At 47.3% G+C, this 22,905-nt stretch overlaps 1 protein-coding gene across 6 annotated transcripts in view; it reads left to right on the top strand.

Moving 5' to 3' along the window:
• Positions 1 to 1,115: 1,115 nt before the first annotated feature.
• Positions 1,116 to 22,905, top strand: part of LOC131696628 (histone deacetylase 7-like) — a 67,087-nt gene continuing 45,297 nt past the window's right edge. For 2 of the 6 annotated variants that reach the window (XM_059013375.1, XM_059013383.1), the window contains exon 1: positions 14,285 to 14,408. Coding sequence is in view for 2 of the 6 variants with exons in the window: in XM_059013372.1 (XP_058869355.1) it covers positions 7,157 to 7,187 (31 nt within the window). In the remaining 4 variants the exon portion in view is untranslated. Of the gene's footprint in view, positions 1,215 to 7,101; positions 7,188 to 14,276; positions 14,409 to 22,905 lie in introns of those variants that run through there. The other 4 variants (XM_059013372.1, XM_059013377.1, XM_059013373.1 and 1 more) reach the window with 4 other exon arrangements.

Below are 22,905 nucleotides of genomic sequence, written 5' to 3' on the forward strand. Positions count from 1 at the left end.
TGTGACATTTTGTTTGGAAACTCGCATTCATTTGTGATCAGCTGGCTTGCACGACCTTGAACCGATTCAGTGCTGGTAAACTGTAATGCCGTCGTTGTTCCACAGGGCGGCAGTGTTGCCTAACTTGTGTTGACAATCGCGTTCAGATCACAAGTGCAGCGTTTGCCACTGACGAAGTCGTCTTTGGGGAAATAGAAAGAGCGCCACATAGTTTTGAGTTATGAACCCCATGGGTGGCGTTTCTCAAGTACAGTGTGAAATGTAGACCCTTTTTTTCCCTTCTCTTCCCTCCTAATTTGAACCAGCTATTCATTTCACTGAAGGGTCCCCCGGTATATAAGATTTTCACAGCGCACAGTTCATGTAAACACAGTGAAATGTTTTCTCAAGAGCAGACTGACGTGTACTTCGTGCATTAAAGCAGGGACACAAGTGGGAAACCGCCAGGTCTCTCTTCAAATTATAAAAACAAAACTGTATTAAAACAAATATATACATATTGGTTGGTTGCTTTTTATTGCAATGTGTTAAAAAAATATATCATTAATATTGTATAAGGTTTCTTAACTTGTTATTAAAAGGTTATACAGTCATATATGCTTCATGACCGCACAAGAAACTGTGAGCTAAAAATTGACGTGACTCTAAGTGGTGACGTCATCGTGGAAACCTCCTCTCCCCTCTCCCCCCCCCTCTCTCCCCTCCTCCCCCCCTCCTCCCCTCCTCCCCCCCTCTCCCCTCCTCCCCCCCTCTCCCCTCCTCTCCCCTCCTCTCCCCTCTCCCCTCCTCTCTCCCCTCCTCTCCCCTCTCCCCCTCTCCTCCTCTCCCTTCCTCTCCCCTCTCCCCCCCTCCAGGTCGGGACAGGTCGAGAGTGTTTGACACGGTCAACGACAAACCGCCTCGCACGCTGTGTTGCGCATCCCGAGTTACTTTGCATCGCTAATCACGTCTCTTTCCACACGTGTGTTATTAATCAAGCCTAATTGCGAACAGAAATTAACTTTACAGCCGCTTCATGTGGATTCAATTAAGCGCCCTGCTGTCACATGCCCGGGGGGGGGGGGGTGCTGACTAACCCCGCTCCTTGTGTCTCGTTTTTAATTTTTTTTTAGATTTACGCCCCCTTTCCTCTACGTCGCATTAGTTGTCACAGTCCTGTGAATCTGGACATGACCGTCTAGCGGGCTCTCCGAGACAACGTCTTTATTATTAAGGTAAGAGAAAATAAACCAGCGGACGCGTACCGGTCACTGTCCGGGCTGTCGAATTACACCCGGATCCTGCCGTGCAACCGGCTCACTAATTCAAGCTGTCACCCCTGTGTAAACCCGGGAGTGTTACTCATACAGAGCGTGTGGTTCACAAACAATGACTTTACTCAGGATGTTGATTATGAGTGAGTGTAATCACGCTGTCAGCCGTTCTGCCTTTTAAAACATGTTAACTAATATATATAATTGTATTAATATAGATAAATACACATTAATTTATGAGAATGTATCAAATATAACTTACAAGCTGTATATCTAGTTAATAATAATAATAATAATGTTAGTCAGTACAGTACATTGCAGTGTGTAGTGCAGTGTTGCATGCAGTACATTGCAGTGTGTAGTGCAGTGTTGCATGCAGTGCAGTGCAGTGCAGTGCAGTACAGTGCAGTGTGTAGTGCAGTGTTGCATGTAGTACAGTGCAGTACAGTGCAGTGTGTAGTGCAGTGTTGCATGTAGTACAGTGCAGTACAGTGCAGTGCAGTACAGTGCATGCCACGCTCATGGTTTAAGTGGGTGTTTTTCCGGGACACACAGCAGCTAATCCTGCAGCAGCATTGAGCATCTCCGTGCTCACTGGTCACTTTTAAAGGGTCCTTCGTGGATGGCCAGATTTCTTTTGCATGACTGATCGGGTCATGCTGTTCAAGGAGAGCCAGGGCTGCTGCGGCAAAAAAAGAACGAAGTCGAAGTTCTTGGACCACAAGAACCCCCCGGGTGCCTTTACTGAGCTGGTGTAGTTCAGCCCAGTCTACAGGTCACTTCAGATAAGAGAGCCTGCGGAATGACTAATTCATGATAATAATAATAATAGTCATGCTTTTACCATCGTAGCGATTGGTGTAACTTACCCCTGTGCTCCACCATGCTTTTCCCAGTGCTTTTACTATGCTTTCCTGTGCTGTATTTCCTATGCTTTTACCCGGGTATCCCCCCAGTGCTGTAATACTTCTAGCAGGCTGATTCGGGGGTAAGGAAACTGGACCGTCCCAGCGCAGAGATCTGAGATCCTAATGCTATCCTATCACAGTAACGACCATTCAGAGCAAGGCGTGCTTCAGACTCCCCTCGCAAACACGCACGAAACCAAGGGGCTGCGGTTTCAGCATGCCAGTGATACCAGGGGAGGGCAGGAGTGTTTGCAGAGACAACAGGCTAAATGCACGCTGAAGACACAGGGAGCAGTCAGCAGAGAAAGACAAGAGCAATCTTATCAGCACATCAGTACGGTTAGTGAGAGAGAGAGAGAGACAGTTAATTGTCAGCTGAGGGAGAGGGAGAGGGAGAAGGGGCTGGTTGTTGAGATAAGCAGGATCCTTGTAATAGGCAGGGCAAGCCGTTGGGGAGGGAAGGGGTTTGGAGCGGATGGGCTGTCTTCCAGCACCTCTTGTCCCCCCCACTTTCTTGGCATCAGGTCTAATTATTTGATTAATTGGACACATTAGCACTTCTCTCCAGGCCTCAACATGTTTTTATAGGGTAGTGTACCTTGAATCATCAAGTGCATTTTTTTAAAATCCATCAACTGCAAAAGACCTTGGGGGGTGGGGGGGAGGGGAAATTTGTTGATCTGTACAACTGAAAAAATAATTTGATCAATGAAGTGCCTCTCTGCTCTTCTCTCTTATCTCTCAGAGCCTTGCACAGCGGCTCACCTCCATCTCCAAACCACCAAGCCCAACAGAAACGGCTCAACCGAAGGGACCGCTCCCTGTTATCAGCGTGAGCCTGCGCGCTGCGGGGGGATTCTAGGAATTCTCCGTCTCACTGGAGTCTTACTCTTAATGTTCCAGACAGCGGATACCAGCGACGGCACGCGTGTCCTGATAGACTCTCAAAACGCTTGTGTTGTGTTATTTGATTTGTTCGGTGTTGCAGGTTATCAGATTGCCAGTGCTATCCGCTTGCTGGGGCGAGAGATAGTCAGGCGCACTGTAAAAGCACAGAGACCTGATGCTTGGGGTCTTTTTTAAAAAACAGCTTTTATTAGAAACAGTTATTAGAGTTCTGTGTTAATAAAACAAACAGAGCCTTTGCTGTTGATGCCCGTGGCTCTCAGAGACCCCCTCCCTCTCCAGAGTGTTTGTCTCTGATGTAAACAGGCTCTGAGAGCCACTTGTATATTCTCCAGAGCTTAGTTTTCACTGCCGGATCCTGGAAGGCATTTCAGCTTCACTGTTGACCTTAAGTCTTTTTTATTTGTACGTATTTCTGTCTTGAACTGGTCTGAGTCTGAGGACTGACTAATTGACTCATTTTAAACTGCTATGTGATTTGTGCCTTTTACTGGTGCTGTGCAGAGACTGGTTGGTCTCTGGTGAAAAAAAGTTAGCATATGTTTTTATTTTTTTATTTTCTCAAATAAAAACTATTTTTAGATCGTCTGGAACTGGAACTCCTTCGAGGTAAAGATTCCGGAGAGAATGCCACAGGTTCTGTTCTGGAATCCCCGAAGCGCACTGACACTTTCCAGGCCACAGGTGGTGCTGTTGCTCAGCGCACGTGGCTGCTTCATTTTTATCTGTTAGTCGTGTATCAGGGAACATCTGGTGTCGGTCCTATTTTTTTAAATTTTTTATTGTGGTTTTCACATTAAGTACTAAACTAACGTGCAAACAGTAACACAGTAAATAGATAATTACACAAACGCATACAGCTGTAACGTGTGTGAATGCATAAGACTTCAGGCTACTTCCCAGCACTGGTTGTGAGCAAGGGGAAGGCTGTAGGGATTTGCTGGGTAACGATCGTACACGGCTCTCCACCACGAAGAGCTTGCTTTCATCACTTTCGATAACGCGTGCATATTAACAGTACAGCCAACAGCGTTTCATTCCATGGCGTTTCATTATCCAACCAAAAACCCAGTTGGAAGCAGTCAGCATGTTCTTAAGGTTTGTTTTTATTGGAACGCCTGCAGTACCTCTTTTTATAGCTTCAAAAAGCAAACAGCTAGTCGCTTGGTTTCCGCGACACAAAAGCAAGGATATATCCGAGAAGCCGGCCGACCCTTTGTTTCAAGAAAAGGAAAACTTTCCATTCAAGTGGAGAAAGTCTCCCCCTCTCTCTCTCTCTCTGTCTTTGAGAAAATAATAGAAAAAGGCACGCATTGCACAAACAGAATATTTCCTGAGAGGAAACGGGTTGTTTTAAATGTATGCCCCCCCCCCCCCCCCCTTTGCTTGGTTGCTTTGTAAGAAGTCCTCACAGGGGGAGAGTTGCGCTCATGTTCTGAGCTCAGAGTGCTAGGGCAGGGCAGGCTGGATCACACAGCTGGATCACAGGGCTGGATTGCACAGGCTGGGAGCAGCAGCTGGCACAGGGTAGAAAAGCTGCTCAAATAATTCAGTAAAGTCTTGCCCTTCCATTCATTTATCTCACAAGGACCTAGAATGTTAGGGTTGAGACGTCCTTTAAAACATATATAATATATATAATCAACATCGTTTTGATCTTTTTTCTTTTATTTAGCAAAGAAACTTCAAAATGATATCGCAAGTCTACCGGCAGCCATCATAGTAGTCCAGTAGTATTTCATATTAGATCTCTAAAATGTCACATTTTTTCATTTGTCAAGTGTGTGTGTGTAATGTAGAGGGGCGGCTCTCTCTATCAGCTGTAGATGCAAGAGGGGCCTGCTAGCCACAGTTTTCTCTCTCTCTCCCTCTCTCTCCTCTCTCTCTCTCTCTCTCTCTCTCCCCTTCCTTTCCTCTCCTCCCTCTCCCTCTCTCTCTCTCTCGTCCTCTCTGTCTCTCTCTCTTTCTCTCCCTCTCCCTCTCCCTCTCCTCTCTCCCTCTCCCTCTCTCTCTCTCGCCCTCTCACTCTCTCTCTCTCCCCCCTTCCTTTCCTCTCCTCTCTCTCTTTCTCTCCCTCTTTCTTTCTTTCTTTCTTTCCTCTCCTCTCCTCTCCCGGTTTTCTGTGAGTGTCTTGGAGCCGGGCCAGGCTGGATATTTTTATCCAGGCTGTCGCAGCGAGCACAAGTCAGACCGTGGGAATGCGGTGAAGCAGTTCTGTGGTATTTTTAATGTTTGTTATAAAATATTTCCACACGGGACCATGACCAAACCCAGAGGAGAGGACAGCTCACCAGGATCACATTACAACACACAAACTGTCCCGGGACCCTTTTAACACACTTTAATATAATCGAGACAGCTTCGGGTCTCTTTTCAAACGGTTCGTTTGGTAAAGGCAATGGATTTGTCCAACTGTGCTCAGACCTGGTCAGGGCATTCTTAAGCACAGTGCTATTGAATGTATTAGCCTGGGAGTGCATGTACTCACTCTGTACCCTTCCGTATGTCAAACTTTCAAGGCGCAGGCAAACGTGTTCTGTGCAGAGATGCCCAGTCGATTACACATGCCTGTCCGTTTCTAGGGGCTGTGCAGAATTGTGGTTTGGAGGTTTGAAGGTTGACCGCACATCGGAACACCCCTCGGCTTTAACCCTTGACAGAGCCAGGGTTTGCTTATCACAGGAGAGCAGGAGCGAGCGAACGCTGTTCCTTAAAAGAGAAGCAGGTCGCCTCGGCTCACCCGTGTTTACCCTGAACCACACTGCTGGTGTCCAGCCAGCCCGCCCTGCGCTTCCCCTTGGCAGAACCAGGTGAGCGTGGAGGAGCCTGATTAGCTGGAATAGTGGAATTTCTTTTTTTTATGGGAAAATCTGGAAGTTTACTACGAGCGAGTCTTAAAATCGGGAGGAATTCGTGTGTGTGTGTTTTCATCCTAAATGCTTCCATATGTTTCCAGCTGGGAAGGGGAGAGGCTGGGGAGTGTGGCAGCTGGCTCTGGCGTTGTGATACGAGAGGGGAGGGGAGGGGAGGGGAGGGGAATTCACTGTAGGCCACGGTGTCGTGTCATTGACGCAGATAATAAACAAATGTAATTAAAATCAAATGACTCCGCCAGGTCAAACCCAACTGCCCTGTCTGCTCCTCATTATAACAAACTGAATTGTATTATTTTCTGGGTTGCATGTGATTCTGGAACTTGCATTCGATCAGAGACCCGGACTTGTACTCTCATATAATACCAACATTGGCAAATACTGACTATACAGCTAACCCTGCTCACTGTGACTGCTGGACTATACAGCTAACCCTGCTCACTGTGACTGCTGGACTATACAGCTAACCCTGCTCGCTGTGACTGGACTGTACAGCTAACCCTGCTCACTGTGACTGGACTATACAGCTAACCCTGCTCACTGTGACTGCTGGACTATACAGCTAACCCTGCTCACTGTGACTGCTGGACTATACAGCTAACCCTGCTCACTGTGACTGCTGGACTATACAGCTAACCCTTCTCACTGTGACTGGACTGTACAGCTAACCCTGCTCACTGTGACTGGACTATACAGCTAACCCTGCTCACTGTGACTGGACTATACAGCTAACCCTGCTCACTGTGACTGGACTGTACAGCTAACCCTGCTCACTGTGACTGGACTATACAGCTAACCCTGCTCACTGTGACTGGACTGTACAGCTAACCCTGCTCACTGTGACTGGACTATACAGCTAACCCTGCTCACTGTGACTGCTGGACTATACAGCTAACCCTGCTCACTGTGACTGGACTATACAGCTAACCCTGCTCACTGTGACTGTACACTTTATCACATGTCTTTTGCAGAGTGTAAAGCATTTGGGATGTGTTCAAATGAAGGGCCCAATATGTACAGATCTTTGTATTGTTTTGCATTGCACTGTATTGTATTGTATTGTATTGTATTGTATTGTATTGCACTGTATTGTATTGTATTGTGTTGCTATCCCTGCACTGCGCAGAAAAGAAAGACTGCATTCTGTGTTTTATTTTTCAGGACTCACGGCGTGGAAAGAGACGGAAGAAGGGACAGCCACGTGGACAGGGTCTGTATGGGAGCACCCAGGCGAGGCAGCCCGGCAGGTGAGTTTCTGAGCGGATGCGTTCTCTCTCTCTCTCTCTCTCTTTCTCTCTCCATGCCCTGTTTGATTTGACCTCCTGATTGCGATCGGGACACCCCCTCGCCCCGCTCCCCACTGCTTCTGGTAACAGCTGGCTCCTCACTCAGGACACCTGCGCTCGTGGCCTCGTGTGACACTCTGTGGTCGAGGTGACCTACTTTCATGTAGTAGCTGTGGTCTCGTGAGAGAGTCACGAGGATGACAAGGCTATGGGTGGGGGGTGGGGGGGTGGGGGGGTGGGGGGGGGGGGGGGGTGCTGACAGGTCCTGAATCGGAGTCTCTGATCGACGTGTATAATGAAGTGGGGAAACTCGCTGTATTGGTGTTGTGAGCGCCAGTAACTCACCCCATGTGCCGGGCTGTGTTTGCGTCGTGTGCTGCTGAGCTGAGTTGCTCTGTATCTGCTTATGCTAACCAGCCTGGCTGCTGCGCACAGTGGTTAAGGTGCTCGTTTGGGGAGAGCGAGGTTGCTGGCCTGTAGACTGAGCTGTAGTCTGGTCCTTCTTCCACAGCGAAGGAGAGATAGTCTGTCGTGTGTGTGTGTCAGGGCTGTTTCTAAACCGCGGTCAGAGCTGGGTTACTCTGTCCCCAGAGATCTCTCTGATCGGATCTCGTTGGCTTCAAGTATTTCAAGTGAAAGTGATAAGAAGGGCAAGCGGAACACAGCCAGTCACACAAACTCCCAAAAATAGCTTGTGGGTTTTTTTTTTTTTTTTGCGGTTTGTTTATTTTTATACAAGATAGTTTAGTCTTTAAAATAAATATTTAGCTTTCGTTTCCTTTTGAGGGTAAAAAAAATAAAATAAGATCTTGATTGGCCAAACTTTTAAAAGTAAAGTTTCCTGATATTGAGTCTTTTAGAAGGTTCCATTATCTACAGTTTCACCCATTCCAGGTTTTACTACAAGCTTGATTAGCCCCAGTGTCCAGACAAACAAGGTCAAATGTGTTCTAAAGTAAAACCAGGAATGGATCACACTGCTATGCAATGGGTGTTCTTTCCTCCCTAAGGTTGCTGTGAGGCAGTGTGAGTTTGCCTCCCTCTGCAGCTCTGTCTGAGTGGAGGCAGCACTGTGTGAGGGTGATTCGAGGCAGGGAGAGTCTGTGTTGTGAGGCTGCCTGCCTCTCTCTCCGAGTCCCAGAGGAAGGCTGCTTGGCCAGGAGAGACTGGGAGGAAGTGTGTGGGGGGGAGATAGGAATCCTGGAATAGGAAAAAACTACTCGGGCTGTGATTTTCAGCGCAGCGCAAACACAATCGCCAGCAGACCTCCGTCGCTCGCGCCAGAAAAAACTTTCTGTTTTAGTGAAATGAAAAAAGTCAACTCTGTTTGTGTTTAAAACAAAGGGCCGGATTTACTGAGCTTTTTACTTCACCAAACATAATGTTGCAAATTTAAAATGAGAAACAACCGGGTGAGTTTTATTGCAATGTGCTAATTGCCGGAAACTTCAGCATTTTCAGTTAGCATTGCAAAAGCACCGCCCAGAGTCTCTTAGCCTCGGTTTGGGTTTTAATACTGTGTATAGTTCTGAATCACCTAGAATTTAAAGAATTGAGACATTTTTAATTTCGACCTTTTATTTAACATCAAAGAAATCTCAAAAGTCTACCGGAAGCCATAATAGTAGTACAGTATTTCGTGTTAGATTTCCGTGGAGTCACTGCCTGCAGTGTTGAGGTGTTGGTGGGAGTATGGGGGGCCGGGGGTGTGAGAAAGCAGCCAGTCTCGCAGCCGTGCGAGTTGGGGAGAGAGAGTCAGTGAACCGCAGGGCGTGATGTGCACACACAGAGCTGCTTCTCACACACAGCTTGCTCTTCCACCTCCTGCAGGTGTACCCTGGCAGCGCCTCTCCTGTATGAGACCTCAAACCACAGCGATCGACAGATAAACACAGCGACACTGTAAACAGGCACAACACTGAACACACACACACACACACACACACACACACTTGGGTATTCCCACCTGAAAAGGTATGAAATAACTTTCTGAAGCACGCTGTTGACAGTCCAGTTTGTTTACAATAGCATTTTTTTTGTTGTTGCCCCCAAACGGTGCGTTTCTGAAGCTGTTGTTTGTCTGTTATGAAGACCAGCGCGGTATTAAGCCGGTGGCTTGTGCTCTCTAGCTGAATATACAATGATTTCGCCTCCTGTAATCTGTCCGTCGCAGCACAGCACTTTGCAATACAATGTCGTGCTGGATCATGAAAGCCGGTTGCTGCAGCCTCTCACGAGAGGAGACTTCAAGTTTATATAACAAGGCTGCCTCGGATGCACAGGTGCTGAGCCGTATCTCACCGCGAGCTTGCTGAGCACTCGCAGTGTGGTTTGATCTCCCCTGATCGGCACAGCCCCGTTTCACAGTAAAAACCCTTGTGTCTCTCTGAACTCCGGGGTGCGAATCCTGGGGGGGGTGGGGGGGGGTGGGGGGGATGGGACGTTGCTGCACCTGTTAGTACGATCACTATCACACTCTAGACCACCAGCTTAACCCCTCGGCGACTGGAGAACTTTGAGTGCGTTGCCTGCAGTGTCAGGGCTTTCTAGCACACACAAAAGCAGTAGCTGCTGTTTGCTAGTGGTAGTGGAACTCTAAAGCAATAGGCTGGGTTTGATCATTGAAGGTGAGCTGGTGTATTGATTGAATCTATAAGAAACCGTACGAAGGGAACCAGACAAACGTTTCGCTCCGTGCCGCCTTCTTCAGTGAACTGCTGTCTCAGCTCCGTGCCTGACCAGCTCCCCAGCACGACGCTGGTGGCGTCGCGCACTGGCTCTCAAGCCCCAGGTTACTGGTGACTGCAGGCTGCTATACTGGTCCTGAGAAGGGATCATATGAAGCAGCAGCAGTGAGACGGGCTGAATGACCAAGTAACTGGACACTTCGAATGTCTCTGTCTGGACATCCCTGTAACCAACTCCAGTGGATCCGTCCAGCAATAAATCTCTTCCCAGGTGTGTCAATAAAACTCCTGTTGCGTAGCAGTGCCACCCATTCCAGGTTTTTCTACAAGCTTGATCAGCCACAGCGGGGTTGCGTCCGAGTTTAAACTCCTAGTAAACCAGGAATGGGTGAAGCTGCTATGCAGCGGGAGTCTTATTTCCATCCCTGCTTCAAATACTTTGAAACACGGTTCTTGTGTGTCAAGGCGCTCCAGGGATTTGAAGCATGTTAAAGGCAGTGTGTGTCTGTTTGTTTTAAGGGAATGGTGCAGTGTGCAGTTATAGATGATTCAAGAGGTGAAGGGGTTGAGGACGGCTAGGTGCCAGGAATGTTACAAGCGCTCCCCCACTGAGCTCATCTTCAGATAATTAAAAAAGAAAACGGGAAGTGATCAAACCTGTTCCAGCTCTCCTGACTTCCACTGCTTCTGCGGTCTCTTATTTTGTTGTTTCATTATTTATTCTGCTGGGACATCAGCACCATTCCTAATTAAATCCATGCCTCCCTCCCTCCCCCTCCTGCTGTGAATAACTCCAGCCGCCCCCCCCACCCCCCTTCCATCTCTGTGAAATGTTTCCTGTATGTTTTGGAGTCGTTCTCCCCCTCTGGGAGAATCTCATTCCCTCGTTCATTCATCCAGCTGCTCTGTCTTTTCACAAAGTCGCATTCTTCACAGGACGATACTGGCAACCGCGGAACAATGTAATCCAGCCTGGCACTGGCTTAGTGAGGGTGTGTGTGATAGTGAGAGAGTGCGTGCGAGCGGGGGTGTGTGCAGGGGGGGGGGGGGGGGAATCAACAGCTGCAGAAAATGGATGGGACCCCCCCCCCCATCCTTCTGCCCATTCATCCCAACCCTTGCTCCCTCCCTTTTTACCATCGCTATTTATAGTTACAGACAGACCAAATAGCGACAAGGACATGTGGGGCTTAGAAACCAAGATCTTGTGTTCCTGAACGGCGCTGGCTTGTTTTCATGTGACCGGGGGAGAGAGGGGTAGCAGGGTCTGTCATCGGTCCTGTTTGTCTGGTCGCACGCTCTCCGCATGTGGACCAGTTTAGAGCAATCCCAAACGAGCCTGCCACCTCCTGACCTCCTGAAGCACTTTCCACTCAGGTCAACCCTTAACCTTTAACCTCCTTTTTAAAATCAACAGTATAATTATATTATTGATTTACTTTTTCTAAGATTTCTCCTGAACTGCGTTGGATGCTGTACTAGAAACCTGTTTATGAAAGTCACTCCATCTGCATTGGAAGGAATGAAACATATTGGGGTCGCTCTGCACTTGTGAGCTGGGTGGCTGTGTAAAATCATTTGCATGTATATGAAGATGATGATAATCAGATCGCCTGTCAATCAGGAGTCTGAGTGTAGTAAATCCTCATCATGTTACAGCTCTGGTCAAAAGTTTTGCATCACCCTATAGGATGAACTCATTGTGCTTCATAAAGTCGAATGAAACCTACATTTCAGAATCTAACATGAAATACTGTATTGCTGTTATGGCTTCCGGTAGACTTGTTTGCGATATCGTTTTCTTCGATTACATGATGTTGAGTAAAAGATCTCGGTTATGTTCATGTAGTTTCTGGATCCTAAAATTCGAGTTCTGCATCACCTGTTGAACGTGTTTAGGAGAGAGGGGGTCTCAGAGCCCAGATTGCCTGTGATAGAGCGTGCAACACCCAAACCCTGGCGGCAGTGTGGAGTAGTGGTTAGGGCTCTGGACTCTTGACCGGAGGGTTGTGGGTTCAATCCCAGGTGGGGGACACTGCTGCTGTACCCTTGAGCAAGGTACTTTACCTAGATTGCTCCAGTAAAAACCCAACTGTATAAATGGGTAATTGTATGTAAAAATAATGTGATATCTTGTAACAATTGTAAGTCGCCCTGGATAAGGGCGTCTGCTAAAAAATAAATAATAATAATAATAATAACAGCAGCTCACTTTGATCGGACAGGTTAATAGAGAACAGCGAGGGGATCAGCGAAAAAAAAAAATAATTCAAGTGTAGAGAAACGTTCAGTGTTATCATACTTCTGTCTTTTTTTTTAGTTTATTATTAGAAAGTGAGATCAGAAAAAAATAAATGACAAATGCTTGTCCAAGTCCTGGTCATAGTGGATTGAGCTAAAAACTTTGTCAAGCATCCACAACATAGCCAGGTAACCCATTCCACACCCTCACCACTCTCTGTGTGAAGAAGTGTCTCCCATCCTCTGAGGGTTCAATTGTGTCGAAACTTGGTACGGACATTCCTTGGCGCATTTTCTCTGAGGAGTCTCAGAATCTGGGTCGCAGGTCGGACCCCTTGCGTTCTGTAAGCCCCCTGGGGTTCCAAGAAGATATAGCCATTGTTTATTCTCTCTTGACTATTGGGAAGCGATGGCGCCTCTTTAAGACTGTCACATGACTCCTGTCTTTCCCTGCATTCCAATTCTGTGCCTGCCAAGAAAGAGAGAGAGAAATATTGGAAGGGATCAGAAATATTTCCCAGTGAATTCCTTCTCTGTGAAAATAGACGATAATAGAATAAAAATGTGTATCCAATTGTGTGTGTGGTTTTGTTTTTTTTAGGTCAGTCCTGAACTCATTTTTAGCAATAGTCTGTCATCATTTTTTTTACTGTTATGTTGATTAGCACTGAGGAGGGGGAATGACAAACAAACGGTCTGAATATTAAACGAGAGAATCGCAGTCCTGTCTTGAGTTTGCAGCTCTCTGTTCTTTGAAGGAGGCTCGGGGGTCCAGTGGTTCAAGATAGGAGCTTGGTCCCAGGAGGTTCAAATCCCAGCCATCGACTCCCTGTGCGTGTCCCTGAGCAAGTCACTGAACCTCCTTGTGCTCCGTCCTTCAGATGAGACGTAAAACAAACAAGCTCCTATTGGAAGTGACTCTGCAGCATGTTGGTCTCTTTGGATAAAAGCCTCTGCTAAATGACCTAATTAATAAAGACTGCAGTGTATTCACCTTGATCTGCAGAACCTTTTAAAAGCGGCATTGCATTTCGGTTATTATTTTTTTCCTATTTTCGTGATTTATATTACCCTTGAAGGAGTTCTTCCCAGTAGTCGTGACTCACTCTGACTGGAAACAAGCAAACCTGGTACGCAGAGTTACAATGTGCAGGACCGCCACACAGAGGAAAAAAACACTTCAGAAGAGTCCGAGCAGTTCACATTTGACATTACAAATTGTTATTTATTTTTCAGATTCAAGCTTTTCACTTTAAATTCTTAAAACACACACGCACGCACACGCACGCACGCACACGCACGCACACACACACACACACGCACACGCACGCACACACACCAGTGATTAGCTGTTCAATGACTTTCTCTGGTGATGCTCGTTCTAGAGGTTGTTAAAAGCAGTTCAAACCTCACGTGGGAGTCGGGGATCTTGCTCCCAGACCCTGGTTATCAGAAAGCAGCTCTCTGTTTTTTTGCTTGCAAGTTTTCCAGTAATTTTACCTGCAATGATTCGGGATGGAAATAAGACTCCCGTTGCATAGCAGTTGGATCCACTCCTGGTTTCACACTGAGTTTGATAAGACACACCAGAGCTTGTTACCTTTGAGCAAGCTGGTAGTAAAACCTGGAATGGGTGAAAATGCTGTGCAATAGGAGTCTTATTTCCATCGTCGTTGTTGTTGTTATCATCATCCTCATTATCATAATTAAAAATTCCCACTTTGTCATAGATCTCCACCAGCTTAAATTTAAAAAAATATACTTTTTTTGCAATTTGTTTTACATAGACTTTAAGGTTGAAGACTCATCGGGTAGCTCTTTTCAAGCTGCATTTCAGCTGTTTACCAGTTTATGCGCTGGCAGATGAAGCGGGTTCAAGCGGCGCAGCACAGCGCCTCCTGCACTTCACACTGGGGTACTGCTGGCTCTGAAAAAGTCTCGGTCAGTGATTTTTAATTGTATTTAAAGTCGTTGTGGTGTATATACAGAGCAGGGGCCGTCCTGTGTTTCTTTTCTTTTTTTTTTTTAATATTTTTTTTCGCTTCCTGCCATTGTCTTGCACAGACTGCCTCCGGGCACTTTTGAGACGGTCCCTCCCCCTTTCCCTCTGTGCTCTGCTTCTCTGACAGCCAGACGTGCTTCAGTGATAGACGAGAGCAACTGTGCGCTTTCCTAACTAACGCCTGGGACATGAAAAGAAGCTTTTAACAACTTGCCGGGTTGCCCTTAAACTGGATGTTGAAGCTAAGAGCTGGTAAGACCCTCGCGGCTTTTCTGTTTATCTTTCTTTGACTGTTTTTTTTTAGTTTGCTCATTTAAAAGCCGGCAGGCAGTCCGTTTGCAAGAGCTCCACAGTTTACTCTTGAGTGAGAAACTTTCTATCTGTAAAATAAAAGTAGGCTAGAAATATTAAACCGATGCTAAGTTTTGGTGGCTGAGAGGGCTAGCTGACAAACTGGTGCCCCCCCCCCCCCCCCCCCCCCTTCCTCCTTATTTCTTTTTCATTCTTTCTTTTCTTTTCCATCATTCCTTCCTTCCTTCCTTTCCTGACCTACACAAGCCCACCGGGTGGTTGAGATATCTATCAAGTGGGATCATGGGTGGATTTTCAATTATTATTTTTTTTTTACAAAACCTGCATCCCTTAAAACTCGGTTTTCCTGTCTGCTGCTCAATGCTGTTAAGCGTAGCGTCCCGGTGAAGCTGCACAAACACTTGCTTTTGTGGGAACTTTGGGAGCAAATTGAAAACAGACATACCCACCCAAAATCCTGTGCAGCCGGGAGGGGAAAACACTACTACTTATTATTATTATTATTATTATTATTATTATTATTATTATTATTATTATTATTATTATTATTATTATTATTATTCCAGGAGCCCCCGATCGATCTGTTTTAGTGTTTTGTGTTCTTGCAGGTTAACCCTTGCATGGAAAGGGGATCTATGATGTTTAAGGGCACGGTGCAGCGTGGGGTCTGTGCTGCTCAGTTTGTGACTCTCTCTTTTTTTTCTTACTTTTTGAATTGTTTTGAACCACCTGAGGAAGGCGGAAGAGAAGCTGCCTGTGTGTGTGTTTGTGCCGCTGCAGGAAGGGTTTTAGATCTCAGGCTAGGACGCTGTGCTGCACTTTTAAAAGTGTATCTGCTGCTTTTGAACACTCAAAGAAGAGTAACGTACACATTTATCATCATGGTGAACTCCAAGTTATATTATATTGCACCTCGCCCCCCCCCCGACCCATAGCCAGACTTTTTGCATCGCTGCGTGTGTAACTGTGTTCAGTTTCCTATCTGTCCTGTTCTTTATAATGCATGCATGTTTTTTTCAATCTTGAAACTTTTTGTACCCCAGAGAGTTCTCGTGAATGATTCGTATTTATTTTTTTTTTTAAATAAATAAAAAATGTGGCAGAATTGTATATCAATAAAATACAACCCCTTCCTCTCCATGTATAGTTCATTTATTTAGGTGATCTTGTATTTTGCTCTCGGGGGTCTGTCTCTTTGTATCTGTGGTTGTGCTGGAATGTACTGCAACTAAATATGTGTGTGTGTGTGAGTGAGTGAAGTTATCAGTTGTTAAAGGTGTTTGGATTGCTTTTTCCTGTATTTAATTTTTTTTTTTAAATGTCAGATCCACTCCTCATCTGATCACTGCCTAGCTGAAGTTATCATTTTTCGAGGTGTCTTTTTTTCGCCCCTTTCTCCCTGGCTTAAGGAAACGTGCAACTGCAGCAGCATGTGGGTGGGAGTGTAACTCTGATCAGCAGGGCAGTACAGGGAGTCTGGTCTCTGTCTGTGGGACTGAGCTCCACGCTGGAGCTCCGCTCAGGAGCCTGGTCTCTGTGGGACTGAGCTCCACGCTGGAGCTCCGCTCAGGAGCCTGGTCTCTGTGTCTGTGGGACTGAGCTCCACGCTGGAGCTCCGCTCAGGAGTCTGGTCTCTGTGTCTGTGGGATTGAGCTCCACGCTGGAGCTCCGCTCAGGAGCCTGGTCTCTGTGGGACTGAGCTCCACGCTGGAGCTCCGCTCAGGAGCCTGGTCTCTGTGGGACTGAGCTCCACGCTGGAGCTCCGCTCAGGAGTCTGGTCTCTGTGTCTGTGGGACTGAGCTCCACGCTGGAGCTCCGCTCAGGTGTCTGTCTCTTTCCTGCTGGGAGATAAGCCTTGAGCTTCCTGGCCTCAGTCTCAGCCTCTCTCTGTCTCTCCCTCCCCCCATCTCGGACGTGATACAGTCCTAGAAGGACTTGGCAGAGTTAGCCCAAGCCAGTACTTTAAGTGCAGCACAGAAACCATGACCAGAGGACACCGACAGAATTAGTGGAGATGGGTAGGAGACACAGAGTGTGGTGAGGGGATGGAATGGGTTACCAAGGGTTACCGAGCCACGTTGTTGATGCTGAATCACTTGGATCGCTAGAAGACCCGACTTGACCAAGTTTTGAGATCGCTGAGCTACTGGGAACCGGACAAGCGCTGATGGGCTGAATGGCCTCCTCTCTTTCTTGTTCTTCTCTCTCTCTCCCTCCCTCTCCCTCTCTCTCTCTCTCTGTCTCTGATCTGTTTTCGATTGGAAGCTCTAGATGGAGCACTTCCTCCCCTGGCAGGAAGCGGTGATTTCCGGTTACCACGGCGACTGACCTGACCTGAAAGGAAGCCTGTCTACAGAGAGGCATATTTAGAGCTTGTTTTTATTGTGTGTGTGTGTGTGGTGTGTTTTTTTTTTTTTTTTTACTTTTACAGATGTAGCTTTTTATGCTCACCGTAGCCCCCCCCCCCTCTATAAATACTCATTCTACATGACAGCCTTGACCAGATTTGTCCCCAATAGCGCTGTGCTGGCAGTGTAACGGCCGTGGCAACACAGAGCACCAGTGGCTGGAGGCTGCAGTGCCACTGCAATGTATTCACATCATCCCAGAGATGGGCCCCACTGCACTTCCTAAACAGAGAGAGGGAGAGTGTGCATTCGTTTCCCAGGAAAGTTTTCTCCCTGACCCCAGAACGCTAGATCAGAATTCTCCTCTTTCTTTTTTTTTAGCGGACTTGGTGGAGACGACGCCCTCCAGTGGCAGGACAGGGTCCCTGTTGCCTCGGACCTCATCGTTGCGCCGCAGAGGGTGTAGTTTTATAATCGTTTCTGAGTCGCTGCTTTTCCAAATGCTTGTTCTGCGTGAGGATGAAGTAAAAACTGGCCCGCGCTCCACGTCGCGTGCGTGCGTGTGCGTGTGCGTGTGTGTGTGTCTGTCGTGCACCCCAGTGACGCTCTGCTCATTGTGAACGTGGCAGAAGCAGAGTATTCACAGTTTCCATCACGACCCCGTCTGTCTGTCTCTGCTCTGTCCCGTGGTGGGCAGGCTGGTGGTGCTGCAGCTGCTGCTGTTTTCGATGGAAAATGAATCGATCGGATTCACAACACCTGCCTTTGTTTTTGTGGTGCTAAATACACAGCTTGAACAGAGCTTCACAGAAATACATCGCAATGCATTTTCCTTCTTATGTGGTTTTCTCTCTTTTCTTTTTCTTGGGGGGGGGGGGGGTCGTTTTCATCACAGCGGCGGTTGGAAGGACGATAATTTGAGCAAAAACTGCAATGCAAGTTGCACTGGAGAGTCTGGTGATAGACGCAGGGTATTGTAATGGGACAGATTGGTCCGTGTCGGGCTTTACTATGGGAGTAACTGCAGCAGACACACACTGTAGTGAGGAGAGCACTGGGTCCTGGCTCTCTGTGTTTGAATGGGTCCTGGCTCTGTGTGTGACTGGGTCCTGGCTCTGTGTGTGTGAATGGGTCCTGGCTCTGTGTTTGAATGGGTCCTGGCTCTGTGTTTGAATGGGTCCTGACTCTCTGTGTTTGAATGGGTCCTGACTCTCTGTGTTTGAATGGGTCCTGGCTCTCTGTGTTTGAATGGGTCCTGGCTCTCTGTGTTTGAATGGGTCCTGGCTCTCTGTGTTTGAATGGGTCCTGGCTCTGTGTTTGAATGGGTCCTGGCTCTCTGTGTTTGAATGGGTCCTGGCTCTCTGTGTTTGAATGGGTCCTGGCTCTGTGTGTGACTGGGTCCTGGCTCTGTGTGTGACTGGGTCCTGGCTCTGTGTGTGACTGGGTCCTGGCTCTGTGTTTGAATGGGTCCTGGCTCTGTGTTTGAATGGGTCCTGACTCTCTGTGTTTGAATGGGTCCTGACTCTCTGTGTTTGAATGGGTCCTGGCTCTCTGTGTTTGAATGGGTCCTGGCTCTGTGTGTTTGAATGGGTCCTGGCTCTCTGTGATTGAATGGGTCCTGGCTCTCTGTGTTTGAATGGGTCCTGCCTCTGTGTTTGAATGGGTCCTGGCTCTCTGTGTGTGACTGGGTCCTGGCTCTGTGTTTGAATGGATCCTGGCTCTCTGTGTTTGAATGGGTCCTGGCTCTGTGTTTGAATGGGTCCTGGCTCTGTGTGTGTGAATGGGTCCTGGCTCTGTGTTTGAATGGGTCCTGGCTCTCTGTGTGTGACTGGGTCCTGGCTCTGTGTTTGAATGGATCCTGGCTCTCTGTGTTTGAATGGGTCCTGGCTCTGTGTTTGAATGGGTCCTGGCTCTCTGTGTTTGAATGGGTCCTGGCTCTCTCTGTGTGTTTGAATGGGTCCTGGCTCTCTGTGTTTGAATGGGTCCTGGCTCTGTGTTTGAATGGGTCCTGGCTCTCTGTGTTTGAATGGGTCCTGGCTCTCTGTGTTTGAATGGGTCCTGACTCTCTGTGTTTGAATGGGTCCTGGCTCTCTGTGTGACTGGGTCCTGGCTCTGTGTTTGAATGGATCCTGGCTCTCTGTGTTTGAATGGGTCCTGGCTCTCTGTGTTTGAATGGGTCCTGGCTCCCTGTGTTTGAATGGGTCCTGGCTCTCTGTGTTTGAATGGGTCCTGGCTCTGTGTGTTTGAATGGGTCCTGGCTCTGTGTTTGAATGGGTCCTGGCTCTCTGTGTGACTGGGTCCTGGCTCTGTGTTTGAATGGATCCTGGCTCTCTGTGTTTGAATGGGTCCTGGCTCTCTCTGTGTGTTTGAATGGGTCCTGGCTCTCTGTGTTTGAATGGGTCCTGGCTCTGTGTTTGAATGGGTCCTGGCTCTCTGTGTTTGAATGGGTCCTGGCTCTCTGTGTTTGAATGGGTCCTGGCTCTGTGTGTTTGAATGGGTCCTGGCTCTGTGTTTGAATGGGTCCTGGCTCTGTGTTTGAATGGGTCCTGGCTCTGTGTTTGAATGGGTCCTGGCTCCCTGTGTTTGAATGGGTCCTGGCTCTGTGTGTGTGAATGGGTCCTGGCTCTGTGTGTGTGAATGGGTCCTGGCTCTCTCTGTGTGTTTGAATGGGTCCTGGCTCTCTGTGTTTGAATGGGTCCTGGCTCTGTGTTTGAATGGGTCCTGGCTCTCTGTGTTTGAATGGGTCCTGGCTCTCTGTGTTTGAATGGGTCCTGACTCTCTGTGTTTGAATGGGTCCTGGCTCTCTGTGTGACTGGGTCCTGGCTCTGTGTTTGAATGGATCCTGGCTCTCTGTGTTTGAATGGGTCCTGGCTCTCTGTGTTTGAATGGGTCCTGGCTCTCTGTGTTTGAATGGGTCCTGGCTCTCTGTGTTTGAATGGGTCCTGGCTCTGTGTGTTTGAATGGGTCCTGGCTCTGTGTTTGAATGGGTCCTGGCTCTGTGTTTGAATGGGTCCTGGCTCTGTGTTTGAATGGGTCCTGGCTCCCTGTGTTTGAATGGGTCCTGGCTCTGTGTGTGTGAATGGGTCCTGGCTCTGTGTGTGTGAATGGGTCCTGGTGAGCTCCCCTGCTGTTTGTCTCGTCCCTGGTGATGGTGAATCAGTTCGGTCTGCAGCGTCGTTGGAAAACGATTGTGATGCCGCGCTGTGTCGCCGAGGAAACCCCGGAATGACGGTGTGTTCTGTCCCCGCCCACGGTCCCATCCTCCTGGCGAGCTGCCTGCCTGCCTGCCTCCCACCCAATCGGGCTTGTTGTTACTGAGAGGTGGGGGCGGACTGGTTTCACTCCTATCTTTAGCTCGGCCCGGCCAGGGTACCTTCCGGAAACCCCCGTCCCCCCCGTTTCTTTTATTTTCCGGTGTTTTTCGCTGAAACAGAAACTGAGAGACGGCAGCCGGGGCTGAAAGGCTGAAATCGATTCTAAAATCTCTTTGAAGAGGAACAGCCCAGGCCAGCCCCTGTTCACATGTTCACTTCCATCCTACACATTTAGCAGCACGGTAGTGCTTTATGAATACAGCCTTGCAGCTCTGCGCAGCGTGGGGCTGCAGCTGTTAGTCCCTCTGCGTCCCTGTCCTCACAGAGGACGCTGTGGACTCTCGTTCCCCTGTCCCAGTCTCTAAAGAGGCAGGGTGGGAGAGTGTGCTCAGAGGAGTTCATGGAAAGGGACCCTCATCTTTCACTCCTTGAAGAAGGGTTATACTAGGGCGGGCCGTTTTTGGAAGTTTAAAAGTCAGCCAAGTGTTAGACGTGTAGAATTTCCACTAAAACTTTAAACTGTTGTCAAAAATGTTGACAGCAGTGAGTGTACAGAGTGGGGCAGGTTATTTTTCACTCTGTGTTCCTTCACAGTCTTTTCCTTGTACAATTTAAATGCTGTACACACTGGGCTGTATTTTCAAAGCGTTTTACTCGTCTTTTTAATTAGATCCGAAACAACGAAGGGGATCCGAAATGTAGTCTCCAGCACTCTCAAGGCGATTGTGTCTTTATATATATATATATATATATGTACGATTGTGGTCAAAAGTTTACATACCCTCTAATTGCTTCAATGTTATTTCCCAATGTATTAAGTGTTATAAGTATTGTTTGTTACACTATACTTACACGGCAATGATACCTCTTGTGAGTGTGTTGAACTCCCATTCGCCTTACCAAGCGCTAGTTAAAAATCTGGTGAATTAAGGCACAGGGTATCAATATTTATGACTCCAGCTCTATGACAGCCAATGGGGTGAATTCAATTAATTCAACTGCATATCTTGCAAATGAGGGGATTTATATATATATATGTATTTGAAACTGTGAAAAATCACATTTGTGTAATTTCTGAAGGAAGTGGTTAGGGAGTTTTTTTTTTTTTTAATTTTTCCTGTTTTGGAAAGTCATTTTCATATTGTTCTTTTAAGAAGTGGAGCGCTGTTCTCTGTACCTCGAGGTGACTCGCTCGACACGCACTCGTATTTTCCAGTCAGTTAACGAGCGCCTGTGTCGTGGCTTCTGCTGACGCCCCCACATGCCCTCACGACAAGATAACAGGAAAAAAATATCTATACGTCTAAAAATCAAAACCTCTTTCGTCAGACTGGAGTGCAGCTGTGGGTTCGTGTCAGAACAGCGTGCCTGTAGACCAGGCTTTTGTTCCAGTGCACCATTTTGTCTTTCAAAGGAAAGAAATAAAAAAAATGAAGCTAATTCTACAGAAAAAAAAACAAAGGCTTGAGCCAAACCATTGCTGTTCTTCATCAGAATGTAGTTTTGGATTGCTACACTAGCGAGTTGCATAGCAGTGTGATCCATTCCTGGTTTTACTATGAGTTCAGTAAGACACACCTGAGCTTGTTACCTGCACACTCTGGCCAGTCAAAGTGGGGAATGTTTCATACAGTCAACGGCGACTATTAGGGGATTGCAAACGATCTGATAAGAATCAGTCGATTTCAGTGGGACGTTATCAAGCAAAATCATCCCATAGGAATGGGCCAGTAGGCACCTACTACCCTCCCAACCCCTAAATCTACCCCCTACCCTCTACCCCTAAACCTAATGTCTGCCACTAACCTAATCTCCCCCTAAACCTAATCTCTACCCTTAAACCAAACTGTTACTATTAAACTGTTACTATTATTTCAACACTGCTTTATAGCGCCCTCTAGTGGCTGCTACATCCGACGTCCATTACAGCTCTTGATCCGGACCTGCTCTACCTGTCGGGAGGCTAGGAGGTACCTATTGACCCATTCCTATGGGATGATTTTCCTTGATAACGTCCCGTTCAATCAGATCGGGTGGGCTTGCTACAGAGGACTTAGTCTCATTCAAAATAAATAAATACATAAATAAATACATTCTCTAGTTCAGGAATAAATCCGAGCCTGCTGTAGTTTTTAAAAGTTTGTTTCCACAGACTGTCTGAATATGTTTTTTTATAGCTGATTATGTCCAGAACTGAGCAGGCTGCCAGCAAGCAGGTTATCTGATTTCAAAAAACAATGTCTTAAGATACCCGAACGATAAGGTTTAGTAGAAATCCACTCGGCTAGTCTGTATGATTAAAGCATAGATAGGTTATTAATTTTTTATTTTTTTAATGGAAGTGAATTGGATTTAGCACACTTCTACTGAACTGCTTTGTGAAACCAGCCCCTGGGTTCTAATCTGGTTTGGTGGACTCAGCCTTTGCCCCAGTGGATGTTGGTCCACATTGCAAATCTTTTTCATTTTAAATGGGTCCAGTCTTTTATGCTTACCATATCGCATGTGGCTTTTTAATTATTTTTGTATTAAATGCAACCTCGTCCCTTGGACTGCGGTTCAGCCGGGGTTCTGGTTTTGTATCCCGTCCCCAGTCTCCGCTCCGACACGCCCATTTTCTTTCTCGAGGATCAGGCATCTGCCGCTTCCCTCTTGGTCCTTCCCGTCGGATTCCAGCGATCGCGGCAGAATTCCAAGATTCCTGAAATTCCGGCTCATTTCCTGAGGGGGAATTCCTGCAGATTGGCAGGGAGGCAGTCCGCATCGTGCCAGATG

The sequence above is a fragment of the Acipenser ruthenus genome, chromosome 45 (genome assembly GCF_902713425.1).
Source record: "Acipenser ruthenus chromosome 45, fAciRut3.2 maternal haplotype, whole genome shotgun sequence".
NCBI classification, from domain to species: domain Eukaryota; kingdom Metazoa; phylum Chordata; class Actinopteri; order Acipenseriformes; family Acipenseridae; genus Acipenser; species Acipenser ruthenus.